Below are 15,630 nucleotides of genomic sequence, written 5' to 3'. Positions count from 1 at the left end.
ATTTAGTTATTATTGAATCGTTGATAGATAAAATTATTATTGGTATTAATATTTTTAATATAATAATAATTATTTTAAAAATTTAATACAAAATTCGTAACGGAGAACGTATAATATTATAATATGATATATTTTTTAAAAATCTGCCGCCCCTCAAATCACCTTAAAATTGCCGCCCCGGGGCAATTGCCCCCCCTTGCCCCCCGTTAAATGCGGCTCTGGTTGTACATATACATATATAATATATATATATATAGGTCGACCTTTTTTAGTAACAATAGACGCAGCTGTGTTCGACATTCATATGCCGGACCGGCCAGCAGCAGTAGATGAGTATTTAGTTGTGTTCGGTTCATACGAACGTTGTCACGTGTTTATCGTGTTTTTTGTGCGTTCTGAATTTTTTTACAAGTACTGCTTATATTACATAATCTAGATAATCTAGATTCTAGATGAATATTTAAAATATGAATTATCTCCATACCCTTTGGCTATATTTGACGATGTAGGTATGCGAAAAACGAATAAATCCACATTATTCAAATGTTTAAACCAAGTATTTATGAAATGGATACTTCAAACGCTACCTATATCATCGACGGTGGATTTCTTTTGCATCGTGTTATATGGCATCAAGATGATACTTTTCAATGTATATTTAATAAATATATTGCATTATATATATACAACATTAAAATTTGTATACCGCAAGTGCGATTGGATATATATATATACACAACCATTTTGTAGAGAATTTTGTCCTCTACAATTTTTGTTCGAGACTTTTTATCGTACAAACAGTATAAAGCGAGATATTAACGCAAAGGCTACTTGTTTTTAGCGAAAAAATCATATTTCATTAAAAGTGTACACATTGTTGGCCTTATAACGGAAAAACTATCAACTTGACGTGAAAATGTCAAGAGACCATTTTTGTAGATAATTACCTCCTCTACAATTTGTATCTGAAACTTTTTTTTGTACGACCAATAAAAAACGAGATATTAAAAAAAGGCCAATTTCGTGACCTTTGACCTCGAATAACCTTTAACGCGTACATGATATCGAGGTCGACTTTTTAAACATTGTTTACAACGATGTAATAAAGATGTGTACCAAAATTCAGCTAGGTGGGAATTTTTCCGAGCTGAAAACCTAATTGCACTGGACTATTGTTGATATTGAATAATGAATGGGGCAGAAGACTAAAAATAGAAACGCGTCTCTTCGACGCCACGCGCACTCAATTCTGCGTTCATATCTATATATAAATGGTTGATTTAAATTGAGTGGTCGTCGTCGTAAGCGCACTAATAAAAACAAGAGTTAATACAATTTTCGAGAACTTTTTCTTATTTATAAACGCGGCGGATCACGCAACAATTATTGTTTCATTGTGCGGATATATAGTATATAAATTATAAAATATAGTCTATACTCTATGGTATAATTTCCATATGCTCAATAATATAATAGTCTATACTCTATGGTATAATTTCTATGCTCTATAATATAATTTCTGTAGTTTTGTGCAGTGAAAAGTTAAACATAAAACAAATAATTTGATCGGTTATGCACTCATGCCGTTTGAGGCCTGGAAAAATTCCTGCTTTATATGTAATTCTGCCATTCGAGTGAGTATATTACCATTGGTTATAAAATATATTTATGAATAGGTATACTAAATAGTTTTATATATTTTGTTTTTAAATTGATAACAAAAATATATATTTTAATAAACTGTACCTACTATTATAGTTGGTGTTGCAGGTGAACTTGTTTTTTTATAATTAGGTGCTTATCTGGCTATCTATAATCTAAACATAAAAGATTAATTACATTTTTTATTTTTTATTTTTTATTTTTTATTTTTTTAGTAGAATATATACAATCTGTAAATTTGATTTTTTACAATAAGAATATGAGCTATAAGTAATAATAAGTTGACATGAGTTGCTTGATAAAAGGAGTAACCCAGCGGCTACACTTTACAAATTACATTTAAATTTCAAAAATGTCAGCTAATCATTTTATTTACTTAATATATTTTTGTTATTGAAACCTAATCATAAATAAGTTACTAATTACCAGTGTTGGGAATTATCTAGATAATTTTATCTAAATAAATTATTTAAACTGCATAATATGCTGTATTTTCAATTTTGTATACCAGCTATTAATTTTTAACGTTCGGTATATCATCACAGATTCCTATACTAAAGTGTAGTATAAAAGTCTATGTGTATTATACTTTGTACTATATTATAGTATTTATGTTATTATAAAAATCTTAAACTTCGAAATTATTTAAAAATTTAAATCGCTTTGCAGTGTGAATTTTAGGCATTATGCGCCATTCAAACAGCAGGGACTTAAACCGTACTGAAGAAGACCGATTTTGGACAAAAACCTTTTGAAAATCTTTGGACCCAAAACAATAAATTATTTTTTTTTAGTAACCGAAACCTATTTGTAATCTAGAGGTTTTTTCAATTTTTTTGTTTATAATAAGTAGTAGCAATAATAAATAATAACTAATGATTATTGAGAACTGTAAATTATAGTTAGGATAATATTCTAAAATACTGGAAGGTTACAGTTACATTTTACAAAATTTTAATAGCAGCCCTCCCTCCCTCTACTTCGCAACAAGAAGCTAATTGCTACCTGCATTATACATCTACAACTAATCCTTATTATAGTAATTTAATAATTTAATACATGCAATGTTAAATATATTTTGTTGATACTTGTTAGAAAATAATAATATAAGAATAATCTATCTAAAATAATTCTAATATAGGTATTAGGTAGATAAACATATACTATTGTCTATACATTAAGTATGGCTTCAGGCTGTTTATAGCAGTAACTACGTAGAGAGGGGGGGGGTCAAAAGTAGACAATTTTCAGCGATTTTAAAAATAATTGGGAATCTTATATTATAGTATTTTCTGTATCACACATAGAAATCTGGTGTTGAATTTACAAAGAAACGTGTCATTATTGAACACATTTGAGTGTAGATTTCCAGCTGGAGTAAGCTTGGTGTTGAAATACTATTAGCAAAAAGTTAAACATAATTTAGTATACCCAACACTTATTTTATATGCTAAATGTATACAATATACATGCTTATTTTAATAATTAATAATTTGTGGATTTAAATAGGTTGATGCCTAGGTAGTTTTTTATATTAAAATAAAATATAAAAATCAATATTTAATTTAGATTTCCTTATTTTGGGAGGGGGTATTAATGAGTTGCCTTAAAAAAATACTTATACAACCACCTCGACTAATATAATAATCTAATCACTAAATAGAAAATTACATTTTCCCATCACCTAAATTAGTACACCAATGAGTGCAATGACACATGCATTTTATGTTAATACAGAAGTAATAAAACTAAATGTATCATTATTATATTCCTATGTGTACTGTATAGGTTAAATAGTTAGGTACCTATAAAGTGGACGAAGATACATACATAATAAACATCACTTGTGTTGCCATAAACTATAATTGGTAGGTGTATGGATACATTTTCTGAAATAAATCAACGTTTGTCTCGGAACAAACGAATGTAATTACTATTCAAATTGGACTTCGGAGTTCAACCACTTAAAACATTAAGTGTGTGTAGGTGTATAAAAAAAGCCGTTCAACTATTTTTTTTTCAATACCTGTGTTTTGTATACTTTATGGTCGAACCTCCTGTAATTTAAACCGGTTTTACAGGTGTATGTCCAATGAACCTCAGATGTTTATGGTTCACTCTTATAACTATGTACCTTCATAAACGTTTCAGATATGTTTAATTCAAACTTCGCTATGGTTAGACCATCAGAAACAGCGATGTTTTTACTTTTAGTGACTTTTGTTGCGCCATCTTTAGCTTCAAATATTTTGTATCCAGTGGAAAGTGAAAGTCGCGAACTTCGTACTCTACATGGCCTATGGAACTTCAAAATATCTCCACCATCTAACCAATTGATCGGGTTTGATGAAAAATGGTATGCAGTGAGATTCGAAACAGTAAGTCAATGCAAAAATACTAATTATACCATAATGCTATATAAAGGTTAATATATATATATATATATAATAGTCAGTACAATACGTATGATTTACTTATGAAAATCATATTATCATAAAAAAAAATTTAATTCCCATGTTAATTTATATTTTTCTTAACTTTAAATTTGGCAGCCTATTAATGATATTTTGGAAATACACATAAAATATTCCCTATGTTTTAGATTAGAAAGTATTTTAGCTATTTAAAGTTCAATCTATAATCCAGGGTAACGAATTATTTTAGTACTAGTCTAATGGGGATATGATTTTTATTTGAATAAAAATCATAACATTTATTATTTATACTAATAGGTAACACTGTTAATTATTTTAATGTTTAAGTCTCTGATAATTACTTTTGATTTTTGTTTAATAATATTTATGAAATTCATATTATAGTATTGTGATAATTATTAATTAATATAATTTACATTTAGCTGGAATTTTACTCTGTAAAATATAATATGCTGGTATCTAATATAAAATATTAAATTACTCATATAAATATATAATACCTACATAGGTTATTTTTACTTTTTTAATGTCAACATGCATTTTTGAGTTATTATTCTTATGCAGAATATTTTTTGTAGTACATCAGAGTATAATACTATAATGATCGAATTTTGGACGAGTAATTTATGAGTCGTAACTTTAAATACTTATAAGTTATAAGTTATAATTTTATAAATAAGGAAATTCGGACGAATAGTTAATAAGTTATAACTTATAAGTTACTATACTTACTTGTATATTACTTGTTTTATTACTAACAGTGATTATTGGCAATTCTAACCGGACACGAGAAGAAGTAGAAGTTATTAATTATAACAGCTAATAAACTATTCGTTAACATTTTGATTTTGTATAGATCAAAGTACTCCGAATAATATTCTGCTTCAGAATATGAAATTAAAAATGTATATTGTCATGTTATTTTTAACGGCTTAAAATAAGCAATATATATATTTTCAAAAACGCTAGTGTTTTCTAAAATAATGATTTATGAGTGTCTTACGTTAAATGAAACACTCCGTATACAAAATTACGCATAATGAATTTCTGTTATTGTCGAAGAAATTACCGAGGTAGGTGGTTTTAACAATTTGCCTAGTCTGCTCTGAAAGCCTACGTAATTGATTCGAATATACACTTCCATAAAATCTAACATGATAACGTTTTAGAAAACATGGACAATTATATATAGTACACCATAAACTAATATTTTAGTACGACAATACTTAGAAATATAGACAATAATAGTACCAAATTTTTTAGCTTGGTGATTATTGGAAAATGCCCGTTCCATCTAGTTACAATGATGTTTCTACAAACTCAACTATACGAGATTACGTCGGATGGTCGTGGTATCAATATGAGTTTTATGTACCAAAAAGATGGACTGATGATCAACTAAATGTATTTTTGCGGTTTGGCAGTGTGCATTTCAAGTCAATTGTGGTATGTTCATATTGATTTTCAGCTTAAGAAAATCTTTATCCCTAATTGTATATGATAATCAATATAAGAATTAAAAAAATTCTATATTTAGCCCAAAAATGTTAAAAACTTATATCATGTATCTATATACTATACTTAATATCTATATAATATTTATTAACATATTATCTTCAATATGTTCTTATTCTAAATATAACATGTGTATATAAGTGTAAAATACGACATCTCGCGGGGAAAACTTATCGGTTATAAATACGGCACTACATTGATTATGTATCTCGGTATCGGTGTACCTACCTAGCTTTATGAACTAATTAGACCGAGATGGGCAATCTGCCAGTGTTCGATTGGATATACCACTTGATATATTTTCGAACGTGATTCAAGCAATAGTCTAGACTTTTTCTGATATCTCTAAGAAAAATGCCTAAAATTTTCGTCAAAATAGGTCCAATAGTTTTTGAATATATAAGCTACAAATATACGGAAGTCACCAATGGCCATCACTCTATTATTTACAGGTAATCAAACAAATATTCGATTTGCATGTGAAAAAAACGAAATTCATGCGTGAGTCACCCTGTATCAACCTAAATGGGTTGAAAATACTCCTAGAGTCTCAAAAAAAATATGTGTGAACAATTTAGTGCCAATTGGTTCTGTAGTTTTCAAGTCTCATCCAAACGTACATAAATTTTAAATTCTGAGTGTAGCAATGAATGTGTTGATTTTACAATGATTGTTTTTCACACACTGTCTTTATACAACATAATAAATTATGTATTCTATAAAAAAAACCATAGCATGCTACTCGATATTTTTCTTTTATACAAGGAAGTATATGAATCATAAATATGTTTGATATTTGAATATCCATGACAACGAAAACCTTACAAAAAATTCAGAAACATTTTATTCTGTAAACATATACTGAAGACATATTTATGTTAAAAAAATTCTTCTATTTTTAACATCAATATCTTTTGTTAGAAAAGTGAATCTAGTTGTTACTTTTGAGAACTAAAAATTCTCAGTATAACATACTCTTCTTAATAATTGGAAAAAACTAAAAAAATTTTTTAAAAAATGGGAAGTTTTACGCAAACCTGCAGTTTTTGACAAAAATGTTCTTATTTGATGTAATTTAATTAATTTAAACATTAAATTACCGTACTAAATTTTCACCAAGTATTTATATTAGAATTTTCTAATAATATATATTTCTATGGTACAATTTAAAAAATATTTCTACTTCTACTCTTTTTGAACTATTTATAGACACTGAAATTTTATAAGTTTTTCATATATTTTATAAACTATATAATTTCTATTATAGCTAGTAATATGGTGTAAATAGTCAATAGCTTAGAACTAAATCTAAATATTTTGAAAATATTTCATAGCGTATATATTTTCATATACCTATCTATTATTATATTTTACCATATGCATAAAGTAGTAAAATATAATAATTTATTAAAAATGTCAAGTCCCCATCAATATTTTTGAATTACAACAAACTAACAATCTAAAATCATAATTCTTTGTTTCAATATCCCAATTTTGTGTTTGACTATTAAAAAAATCGCCGGTGCTGCTCTACCTATTTTATCAGAATTTTAATTTTAATTTATCCTTATATAAGTTACAATATATAATGTATGATTACAGTGGTTAAATGGTCAATTATGTGTTGACCACGAAGGCGGTCATTTACCATTTGTTGGCGATGCTACTCGTTTTCTTAAATATGGTGAACTTAATCTAATTGTCGTTGCTGTAAATAACACTTTGCGACCGGATACTATACCACAAGGATATACGAAATTCCCGAACAACACGTACAAGTAATAAAATATAATCTAAATACATAACTAGAAATTAGTTAGGTTCGGTGACTATAGTATATTAGATTATTACAGGTATCCAAAAGATTATAGAATATATTCTCACGAGTTTGACTACTTTGATTATTCTGGTATAAACAGAGCTGTCCATTTATATACAACTCCAAAATCGTACGTTTGTGACATCACTGTATTGACAAGTTTTGAAAATAATTCAAAAGGTAATTACTAATTGGTATTTGATAATGTATATAAATGCTACAACTCACAACTGTGCCATAATTAACGAACTAAATATTTATTTAATATTTAATTGATTTAAATTTAAATTAATGCTGGTAAAATATTTCATATTAATAATATCTATACGTATTTCTTAAGTCATTGATCATTTTTACTGTTACAAATATTTAGTGCGGTATAAATATTATTATTGTTATAGATTAATAACCTTAATACCTTCTTAGGAAAAAACCTATCTTTAAAAGTGTGTAAAATTAATTTTAACTTTTATAGGAGTCGTTGATTACAAAGTCGACATTTGTGGGAATAATGTTTCTGAATGTAATATTACACTTTTGGATGCTAATCGGAATATAGTAGTCGAATCGAATACGTGTTCTGGACAGTTAAGAATACCAAATGTAATCCCTTGGTGGCCAATTATGTCTGGCAAAAAACACATAGCATACTTATATACTTTTCAGGTATTATATTATGCAATATAATTTATGTATGTCTAAATATTATTTATATAAACATAACTAGTAATCAGTAAAAGTATGATGTCTTTTAGGTGAAGACCAATAATGAAAATAGTGATTATTATCGTATGCGAATTGGTGTTCGAACACTTCAATGGACATCAAAAGAATTATTGATAAATGACGAACCGCTTTATTTAAGAGGATTTGGAAAACATGAAGATTCTATAGTTAGTTATTATAATGTTATGAGTATAAATACCTACTAATCAGTTTGGAACATAGGTACAAATATGGTGAAATATAGGAGTCCTAAATATGTGAGCATATTACATAGGTATTAGGTACTACATCTATGATTTGATTTTAATGAAAATTTAAAATATATTTAACACTAAATAGAAGCTTAAATTTATATTATTTAGTACATTTTAAGGACGGGTTCTATGATTATAACATACATTTCCTTAGCAAGTTTTTTAGATTCTGAGCGAAGCGATAAATGTATTGATTTTACAATGATGTGTGTTTTTTTTTTTGTGTCTGTCATCACCTTTTAGGACAGTAAAAGTGATTGGATTTTCTTCAACAGTAACTTTTCTGATAGGAAAGTGAATCTAGTTGGTACTTTGGGGGGGGGGGGGGTCAAAGGTAAAAATTTCCTATTAGTTTTCAAAAGCGACGTGAAAACAAAAGAAAAATTAAGGAAAAACGGGAATTTTTACGCAAATTTTGTTTTCGAGAAAATCGATTTTGGTTTTTGGTGTAACTCTAAAACAAATGACTGTAGCCTGTAGGTTCATGAAATTTTGACTGAATGTTTATAATTGCATTTCCTATACACCATAACATTTTCCAAATAGTTTGACTTATTTTTAGCTGTTTACGGACATTGTCAATTTCCATTTTTTTTAGTTTTTTTTTCTATAAATATCAATAACATTTTATTTGTTTGGTAAAAAAGCGTGAACATTTAATATAAGGCTCTTGATATATCGTTCTAATAGCAGTTGAAAAATATTAAAAATACATAGGCACAATTTTTTTTTATAATCATTTAAAGTTCAAATTTTGACAAAATTTATCAAATTTAAAATTTAATAATTATTTTGTAGTTAAAAATGTACAAAATGTTCGACTTTTGTAGCTAAGGATTGAAAATTTAAAACAAGGTTCCACGTAAATAAGTAAATATTATATGAATTACTTTATTTACAATAATATCATCAAATATACTTAGAAATATCATAGGCTGACTGACCGTTTTCGCTCAGAATCGTTTTTCTTATACAATGATATTAATCATTGAATTCAAATTTAACACCATCCATTACAGTGACTCACTTATAACCTACTGTACAGCAGAATGACATCCACTTACCCACCTTTTTTTTTATTAATTTTTAAGGGAATCAACTACAAGGTTATTAGCCTAAGGTTACATTTTTTTTATTTTACATTGGAAGAAATAGATTGCGTTTTCATTACATTACACTGCATTAAATAACATTAAACTACATAAGTAACTAGATTACTATTATATATTTACATTTTTTTCTTAGGTAAGTAACTATTATTATTAAATAAGATGACGCAGTTCAGTTTCATTTATAAATTTAATTAGTTTTTTGGACGTCTCGGGAGTGTTTAATGTATCTCATACAGGGTCTCCGGTAGTTCTTGTTGTATACGTATTTAGTTGAACAGGCGACATTCGAGGAGGATGTGCTTGACCTTAATGAGTGTTCAGCGTTCAGCAAATATGGTATGAGGGTGGGTCTTCTTTGGCCATAAGGTACCCGTGGGTCATGCGGGTGTGGCCTATTCATAGGCGGACAAAAATAACCTCGTCCCTTCTACTTTATAACTTATAAGTTATAAATTATAATAAACTTCTCAAGACATATATATTATAATATAATTAATACTAATATCTTCTTTATGTGTATATATATATATATATATATAGATACGAGGAAGAGGTTATGATGATGCATTAAGTGCCAGAGACTTTTATTTAATAAAATGGTTAGGTGCTAATTCTTTTCGTACATCACACTACCCTTACGCAGAAGAAACATTACAGCAAGCTGATTCAGAAGGTATATTAGTGATTGTGGAAAGTGCTGCTTGCAACTTAAGGTAACAATAAATTTTAAAATTATTTACCTATTGTTAATTAATCAGTGGCACCTTAACCATCGCTAATCTCTATACGTACCTATACATATAAAATAAAATATTATATGAATTGGTAGGATGTCAACGGGGTGGACCGGATACAAATTATCTGTTTTTTATTATAGTTATGTCAAGGGTGACTTCATACAAGGGGGGTATTCTGTAAATAATAATACATACTTATTCCTTCATTAAACTACTATAATATGTCATATGTACGAATTTGTATGAACGTAGGAAAAAGTTAAAATTTTCAAATATGGTCACGGGGGACACGGGATAATGGGTATACGGTATACCGCATATTACAAAGGAAGAAGTGGCAGACAAATTTTGAAAATATCCATACAAAATATGGTGTAGTATCATAATTGTCATATAAAACCAGTAATAGTATTAGTTGTATAAACTATAGGTACCTATGATAATATAGTGTAGGTAATCTCAATGATCTAAACGATGGCCCTTAAATTATACTAGATCAAACTTATAACTTAGAAATTCTTTGAACAAGGAAAAATTTAAGTTTTAATTGTCCACCATTGTAATAGACATAATAGAGTAATCCCGTGAAGAATGGGAATGGATCAAAGTTACGTAAATGTACGTTTTAAGCTTATCTATATTATAAAAATAATGTTAGGTGCCACTAAAATTGATAATTTGTTTAATTTTTAATATTTTTTAGAATATTTGGACCAGATGTTATGAAGTTCCATAAAGGTGTAATGACGGAAAACGTGAATCGTGATAAAAATCATCCTAGTGTTATTATGTGGTCATTGGCTAACGAACCATACAACAATTTAGAAGTATCTGTACCGTATTTTCGGTGAGTTCCAAGTTGTATTTAATGAATTTAAATATTTAATTATCTCATGGTGCATACTGCATTGTATATTTTTAATTTGTTTTAAAAGCTTTTGCATAATAGGTTATATAGTTTGGCATAATATGTTTTTTGTCACGCCAGCACCGAAAGTTTAGTTTTCGATGACGGTTGAAGCGTTGGAAAGCGATGTTTTTCCGTCCAGCTGGTGGTAAAGTGGGAATCCCCAAAAGTACCGGGCGGTAAAATGGAAATCTCCAAGAGTACTGAGCTCAGATATCACGCGTATTCTCTGAACAGACACTAAAATCTATACTACGGTCCTCATAAGACATAAACTTTTGATTACATCTTATACTCATATTATAACCTCCTTGCATGACGCGTAAACATTTTTTTATTATGAAATTGTTTTCGTATAATAATTTGGTTGTTGCATAGATCCCCGCATAATGCATTACCTTTGCCTTGATTACATTTTTTTATTCTTATTTTATTTTAATATAATAATTTATTATTTATACTGAAATCTATACCACGGTCCTTACAAAACATAAACTTTTGGTTACATCTTATATTCATATTATAACCTCCATGCATGACGCTTAAAATAAATAAAACCAAATCGTTTTTTTCATGAAATATTGTTTTCGTAGAATAGTCTGGTTGTTGCATAGATCCTAGCCTGAATTACCTTTGGCGTGATGGCGCGATAAATGAACGCAGAGGCGTGACAAAAAATAGTATGTGTGGCTCGTGCGGGAAGGCAATTTCAGTCTTTGGCGAAAGTCCTGCGACTGAAATAGCTCACTTCCCGCCCTTGCCTCGCAATATACTATTGTAATACTTTTGTAAAAAATATTTTTTTATTTTATACAATCTTAACTTTTTTTAATCATTTGTTTGATGTTGAAAGAGAACTTTACCAACATGTACGAAAAATGGATCCTTCAAGACCAATAACTTTTGTCAACAGTCAACAAATTCAAAATGCTAAAGCGGTAAAAATTATATTTAAAATTAAATATGATAATAGATAACTACGTATTTATATAAACAATTTAAATAAATATTTTAAAACTGTATACTATACTAATTATTTGTGTTAACACTTCCTAGTTTCATAAATTTAGTATTATATCTATTAAAAATACATTAATGGACTATTGAATATTATAGATTGAGTATATGGATATTCTAACATTAAACCGATACAGCAGCTGGTATAGTGATTCAGGGCATTTAGAGCTTATTCAATATCAAACTTACAATGAACTTGAAGCATTTACGAAAAAATACAATAAACCTATACTGTTAACCGAATATGGTGCTGGAGCAATTTCTGGGTTACATTCGGTATGTATTCTTTATATTATTCTTCTAAAAATAGTATTTTAAGTGAAAAAAAATCATTTTGACGTACTAAAATTGTTCGTTTTATACAGGGAGATTTACCAAGCATGCTCATCCCATTTGTTCAATAATGAAATTATTCAAAATTTATTTTTGTAATTTTTAAATATACTTTAGGACCAAATTTTCAAATTTTTGAAGTTTTTTGTACTATTTAAAGAGTGTGGTGATACAAACTTCTGATTTTCAAATTAAAATCCACCTTTTAACTGTAAATTATTTAGTTGATAATTTTTCTCAAATTGTTGAAGTATATCAAAATCAAAATTCCATAATAATGGGTTTGAAAGATAAGGGGGTTATGGTGATTTGAAAATATACTGTAGTAATTAATATTAATCTATCCACCTTAGTTTGTAAAAATGGTCCAAGTATAATAAACACTAGATCCGATGTTACATCTATTTTATAGTGTTGTAAAACCATATTTATGGATTTTTATCCTTTGTGATGATCCTTCCTAATGATCTTGGACCTCGGTGTATCACCCTCTATATATTATTATATACAATTAATAATATTATTATGATGGTATATCTGATATCATATATTATAATATAATTCCTATTAACTTATTAGTCAATACTGCGTGGTTACGATATTATATGTACTGTATAAACTATAAATGTATAATGATACAAGTATTATGAAGCCCGCCTTATAAACATGCGGTCTACCGACGTTCGACAAGCTGGTCGTCATGGCCAACTATGGTAGGTACACGGATTTTATAGGGATATACACGGGCTTTATTTAACTATAGGAACTTTCGTCAGGGACTAAATAATCCAGATAAATTCATATTTTTGAGGAGAAGAAATATTTTGATGTGTGAGATACTATTCATAACTTTTGAAAATGTTTGAACTATTTAATTAATTTTTTTTACCAATTTTATCAAAATTTGAACGCCTATGAAAAGAATTTTCACAATGCGCATTTTCAACGTTTTTTTTTTATTGTCCTAAGAACAACAAACAACTTGTGATAAATGTTGTATTATATTTTCATATTTTTTGACTTCATACAAAAATTTCAATTAAATCGAAAAAAAACTAACAAATTTCAAATCGATCAAAAAAGATTAATTTTAAATCAAAATAAATAGTTAAAAATATTTGTATAGTTATATAATGAGTAGAAAAATGTGCTTGGTAAAACAATTAAAAACAATATTATAAATATTTAAAAATTATCAAGCTTTTTTAAAATGTATATTTATTATTTTTATTACCATATATAATTTAAGCTGCCAGAAACAATGTGGAGTGAAGATTATCATGTTACTCTGCTTCAAGAACATTTTAAAACTTTTGATTCATTAATATTTAACGAAATTCCAATCTTAGGAGAGATGATATGGAATTTTGCGGATTTTAAAACACCACAAGGTAAACAAATTAAAAAAAAAAACTTTGTTTCTATAATAGTGACTAAATATTAATATTTTGTTCTCTATTAGAGTATATAAGACCAGGGCTATGTGTAAAAGGATTATTTACCAGAGAACGACAGCCGAAGATGGCTGCATACGTGGTTAAAGCACGTTATGATACATTCAGATTCAACTCTTTATTGCAGAATCAATCTTTAAATAGTGTGTAAATGTCTTATAGAAAAGTACGTAACTATATATGACGAATTCGATAGTATATTATGATTTATGCTGTATAATTATTTTCTCTAAAATATTAAAATGTGTTGTATTATAGTTTATTTGATAAGCTATATAGTTAATGCGTAGGTAATTGTATAATGTACACAACTAACTTTTAGGTATGTATTTAAAACATAAATAAATAGTAATTCATATCTTTCTAATTTCTATAGTTAGTTTTAGTTTTTTAAATATAAGGTTAGAATACCCTATTCCCCTTTGTATTCATCCGTCTATTCGTCCAATACTTACTCTAATACGAACAAATGAACATGACAATATCACTGAATGTTTATATTTTCATTATCTATACACCCTAAAGTTTTGGAAATATTTTGAATCTTTTTGAGCTGTTTAGTTATATTTTATTAGTTTATTTTTTCTATGATTGTCAATAAAATGTTATTTGTTGGGTAAAATGCGTGAAAATTTAAATACAAGGCTCCTGATATATCATTACAATAGCAGTTGAAAAACATTAAAAATAAACAATTTTTTTAAGCATGTAAGTTCAAATTTTGACAAAATACGTAAAAATCAGGAAAATGTGCAAAATATGTTGAGCTAGAAATTCATAATGAAATTTTTTTTTTAATCTATGATTTGAAAATTTAATTCAAAATTCCTTAACCTTTATCAAAAAAAAAAAAATGTCTACCGGAAAGTCAAATAAAATTTTTATGAGTATTTGAAGTTCAAATTTCTACAACATTGGATATTCACTAGATTTCTAATGTAGTGATTTTCAGATTTTGTTGTTATTTAAAAACGAATAACTGCATATGCTTAAAATTTACACCATATTTTTATTTCATCAATTGCTATACTCAATACAATTTTCAAAATATTTTGACTCGTTTAGAATTGTTTATGGACATTATCAATTTTCAATTATTTTAGTTTTTTTTTCTATAAATGTCAATAAAATATTATTTCTTGGGGCAAAAACCATGAAAATTTAATACAAGGCTTCTGATATATTATTTAATCTTGTAGTTAAAAATGTATAAAAGGTTCAACTTTATTGCTAAGGATTGAAAATTTAAAACAAGGTTCTTCGTAAATAGTTATTTTATGTTCAAATGTTGACGAAATTAGAAATTACTACAAAGAAGAATGATTTAAGTTTTGGTTATATTTTTAAAATATTATTCGTGGGTACTTGAAACTTTCAAACTTCTAAACTATATTAATACAAATATTATGATAATAAACAAATATTAATAATTCAACTTCTACCGTATTAATAATAATAATATAAATATAATATAAAATATCCTAGACTGACAAACCATCTCTGCTCAGAATCTTTTTTCGTATACAATGATATTTTATCATTGAATTCAAATTTAACAATATCCATTACAGTGACCCACTTCTAACCTATTGTACAGCAGAGTGACACCCACTTACCCGCTTTTTAGTATTAAAATTTAAAATTCCTTCAACGTTATTC

General features: G+C 27.5%; 1 protein-coding gene across 1 annotated transcript; it reads left to right on the top strand.

Annotated features, from left to right (window-relative positions):
* The first annotated feature begins 1,311 nt into the window (after positions 1–1,311).
* LOC132940259 (beta-glucuronidase-like) lies at positions 1,312–14,342 on the top strand. Its single transcript, XM_061007747.1, has 13 exons — positions 1,312–1,634; positions 3,814–4,040; positions 5,361–5,543; positions 7,215–7,390; positions 7,466–7,611; positions 7,907–8,097; positions 8,187–8,324; positions 10,064–10,236; positions 10,964–11,107; positions 12,021–12,105; positions 12,284–12,460; positions 13,767–13,908; positions 13,980–14,342. The coding sequence occupies exons 2-13, from the start codon at positions 3,816–3,818 to the stop codon at positions 14,120–14,122; spliced, it is 1,923 nt and encodes a 640-aa protein (XP_060863730.1). The 5' UTR covers positions 1,312–1,634; positions 3,814–3,815; the 3' UTR covers positions 14,123–14,342.
* The last annotated feature ends 1,288 nt before the right edge of the window (positions 14,343–15,630 follow it).

This window comes from Metopolophium dirhodum, chromosome 3, assembly GCF_019925205.1.
Source record: "Metopolophium dirhodum isolate CAU chromosome 3, ASM1992520v1, whole genome shotgun sequence".
NCBI lineage: Eukaryota > Metazoa > Arthropoda > Insecta > Hemiptera > Aphididae > Metopolophium > Metopolophium dirhodum.
The sequence above is the reverse complement of the archived record's forward strand: the minus strand, read 5'-3'. Positions and strand labels throughout refer to the sequence as shown.

Excerpts from the sequence above, each read along its gene's own strand:
- LOC132940259 (XM_061007747.1), top strand. The coding sequence starts at position 3,816 with ATGTTTAATTCAAACTTCGCTATGGTTAGACCATCAGAAACAGCGATG. Across the intron at positions 8,325-10,063 it reads GAAAACATGAAGATTCTATA|ATACGAGGAAGAGGTTATGA; the intron begins GTTAGTTATTAT and ends ATATATATATAG. Across the intron at positions 13,909-13,979 it reads GGATTTTAAAACACCACAAG|AGTATATAAGACCAGGGCTA; the intron begins GTAAACAAATTA and ends GTTCTCTATTAG.